Below are 3,430 nucleotides of genomic sequence, written 5' to 3'. Positions count from 1 at the left end.
TTCCCAACCCGCTTCTCCCTTTCCTCCCCTAGTTTTGGGAAGTGATAAGTGACGAGCATGGCATTGACCCAGCCGGAGGCTACGTCGGTGACTCAGCGCTGCAGCTGGAAAGGATCAATGTCTACTACAATGAATCATCGTGTAAGTGTGGGGTGGGGAGGGGTGCGGGACGCCGTGAGAAGGGTCACGGGTGTCTCGGAGACAGTGGGTTTGTGAAGCTGTGTTACACAGCTGGTAACACCTCCTCCTCTGCCATCCGCCCCTAAGTGATCCTGGTTTACCCCATTATACACATAAAAGTTCAGCTACTTTATTACAAACTGGTAACTGGGTGTTACCTCGCCAGGCAGAGAGAAATGGCACAAGGGGCTGTCCTTAGGGTCTGGAGGTGGAGGTTTGTTTATTATTTAGCACTTTGCTAAGCATTTGCTCTTTCAACATAGAATTATTTCATCAGATATGTCTTATCAATTGTACTCTTTCTCTGATTTCATAACTGAGAGGGTTGGGTCACAGGTAATGGAGAGCTCAATGGTGATTCATTAATAAGATGCCAAAGGCACCCAATTAATCTGAGTCAGTCTGGTGTTGAAGGATGTTATCAGTGTAAAAAGGGGATCACGAGTCCTTTAGACTATTGACATGAACCTGCAAGTTCAATGTTTCATCTTTTGCCACGCTTAGGTTAATTCATATTATCTACCTGAGTTTCCATGAACAGTTCCAACTGTGTGCAGATTTATCTATTGCTAAAAAAGAGCTTACAAGTGTAATACACTGGAGTATCTATAGGACTCAAAAGATGTCAGGTCTGTTTTTGAAGCAGAACTGATTTGTTCCCATGGTGCTGGGTTTTTTCACCACCGTTACTTCCTGTATAGGAAATATTTATATGTGTACAATCTCCATTAGACTAATAATACGAGACATAATGTGTTTGTGTGTTGAGAACTATAACTGTGTTAGCGTGTCTCAGAACATTAAGGGCATGTTTACTTTTTGTTGTAGCCCAGAAATACGTGCCAAGAGCAGTCTTGGTGGACTTGGAGCCGGGAACCATGGACAGTGTGCGGTCTGGTCCTTTTGGTCAGCTCTTTCGGCCTGATAATTTCATCTTTGGTATGTGGACATCACTTTTTAAAAAACAAAACTATCCAACAGGTGCTTGATTACCAAGTGAATGGTTAAAAAGCATTTAAGCTCCCTATTCTAAAATGGCTGTTAGTACTGAGAAATCCTAATAGCTTAACACCACAATTCAAATTATCTGTAAGTCATCTAAAATATCCCGTTAACTGAAAAAGTTATTCTTCTGTTAATAGTTCCTTCAATTAGCAAACTACTGGAAGTTTCCTATGATATTCAGATAAAGTACATTTGCTTTCCATATATATGAAATCCAGAGAAATCCTGAGACCACTTTTCACTGAAACAATATGCATGGAAATCCTGGAGAAAATGGAGAGGGAGGAAAAAATCCTCAACCACAGACCAACCAGACTGCTCTTCACTTGAATTCACATTAAATGTTTGAGCATTAAATTGTTTATAGGCTGTGTAACAACTTTTTCAGCAGATCCTTACAGTGTAGTAAACAGTAGAGGAAGACCAACTAAATGTTGTCATATATGTAATGTAAACATTGTCATATATAGCCAGTTACTGGCTTACTTTCCAACATAATGAGGAACAGTCTGAGAAAATGTGTGAAACTTTAGGCTTTGCAGTGTTCTTGCAGGGGGTTGTTCCAGCCTTTACTGTTGCACTTTGGACTTCTGTAGTACTTTCCATCTAAGCTTAAAAACGCACGTTACGAAGGTTGAATTTCATAGCATCCTTGTAGAATACAGCAGCATTATTGGTCCCTCTACACTAAAGGAGGCACAGCATGTGAAAGTTAAGTGATCCACTTGCTGAAACAGGAAGTCTGAATGACAGCTACCGTGAGAACTCTCGTGTCCTTTTGGTTTCCAAGTCTGCACTAACCACACGCATTTCTTCCTGCCAAGGCAAGCTTAGGTTGCAACTTAGTTTTGTCTATTGTGTTAACATAAGGAAGGAACATGCCAGGGACAGACAGAGAAAAGATAAATGTTATTTGGGTGGTATAAAAAAACCTTCAGCCTGGGTTGTTGCTGTTGTTGAGGTGGGGAGTAAAGAAGCCATACAAAGTCACTTTAAGTCTTTAACTGACTTAAAACTTCTAATGCTGTCCCTATTGTTCTGTATATTCCATGGCAACAACATTAAGGGTCTCTTTCAAAGGAGTTTTAAGTTACAACGTGTAGAAGTAAGTTTGGGGAGGAAAGCTATAGACATAGGCAGCTTTATGAAGTATGTTTCTATATTCAGGTTTCTCCTTTCATTCCCTTGTCCTGCATGGACCACACAAGCCCTCTGAAAGTGAATTAACCTGACCTATAGAGATACCTGAATTGGAGCTTTGGTTTGGCATACCACCAGTAAAACCAGAGAAAAATCAATTCAGAATGTCTTCAACAATAGTCACAGTACAGTTCACTGTACTCCCTTCCTGCCAAGATAACAATGAACCAACAGCATGTGATCAACTCTTATCTGACAGAGGCCCCTGCCAGCATCAGCTGCTGTCCTCCCAACCTGCTGAATAATGCAGAATGGCTGCCTGAGTGCTGAAGTAATGGTCTTCTGTGTCAAAAGCCAACAAAGCATTTTGTTTTCTCTTTTAAAAATCTGTCCTGAGCCCACAAAGGATTTTGTGGCAGAAGCTGGCAGCTCCATGCTTGCTGTACCCAGGCTGTTAGGGCTCATTCTGATGGAGTTTTTTCGCCTCTGCTTGTATATACCTGCATGTGCCCATGTCTCCATAGCGAGTGACTGTGAACCATGAATCAGGATTTCATTCAAATATATTGAGTCTATGGTCACACATTCCAGATAGATACAGTAATTTTAGCTCAGACCTGCAGGAGATTGAGATGGACACAAAATAACCCTTGTGCTTGTGTAGACAAGATAGCAATCTAAAAGGTCAGGAAGCACAGGTAGATTGAACTTGCTGTACAAGAGCAGCAGGTCTCCTGGCCTTCTAGCAGCATACAATTGCCCACCAGGAACTGCTGTGAGCTCGGATGTATCTCTTGGTAACCAGTTTTCATTTGTACGTTTTTGCATTTGTCGTTCTTTTCTTGTGTATACCCATGATAGCTTTGCTGAATAGGTACCACCCCAATTTAAGTTGTCTGAACTGGTAGGAGCAACCACAAAATGGCTGGTAGCCAAAGGGGCTATTCTTCCCTTTAAATTATACCATTATAGAATCATAGAATTGTTTTGGCTGGGAAAGACCTCTAAGATCATCGAGTCCAGCTGTAGTTAGTTCTACACCAAGGCTGTTCACACTGGGCTTCTAAGCGTTGGTGTGCAAGCTGCTGATCTCTCTTCTGAGGTT

At 41.6% G+C, this 3,430-nt stretch overlaps 1 protein-coding gene across 3 annotated transcripts in view; it reads left to right on the top strand.

The window, feature by feature from the left end:
* The first annotated feature begins 33 nt into the window (after positions 1-33).
* The window catches only part of TUBB6 (tubulin beta 6 class V), a 7,103-nt gene continuing 3,706 nt past the window's right edge, over positions 34-3,430 (top strand). Inside the window, exons 1-2 of one of the 3 annotated variants that reach the window (XM_010164837.1) lie at positions 34-141; positions 1,009-1,119. In XM_010164837.1, the coding sequence (XP_010163139.1) occupies positions 1,059-1,119 (61 nt within the window). In that variant the 5' untranslated portion in view covers positions 34-141; positions 1,009-1,058. Of the gene's footprint in view, positions 213-985; positions 1,120-3,430 lie in introns of all 3 variants that reach the window. The other 2 variants (XM_029084236.1, XM_029084237.1) reach the window with 2 other exon arrangements.

The sequence above is a fragment of the Antrostomus carolinensis genome, unplaced genomic scaffold, assembly GCF_000700745.2.
Source record: "Antrostomus carolinensis isolate BGI_N321 unplaced genomic scaffold, ASM70074v2 scaffold1513, whole genome shotgun sequence".
In the NCBI taxonomy this organism is placed as follows: Eukaryota; Metazoa; Chordata; class Aves; order Caprimulgiformes; family Caprimulgidae; genus Antrostomus; species Antrostomus carolinensis.
Note: the sequence above shows the minus strand (reverse complement) of the source record. Positions and strands in the feature narration are given on the sequence as shown.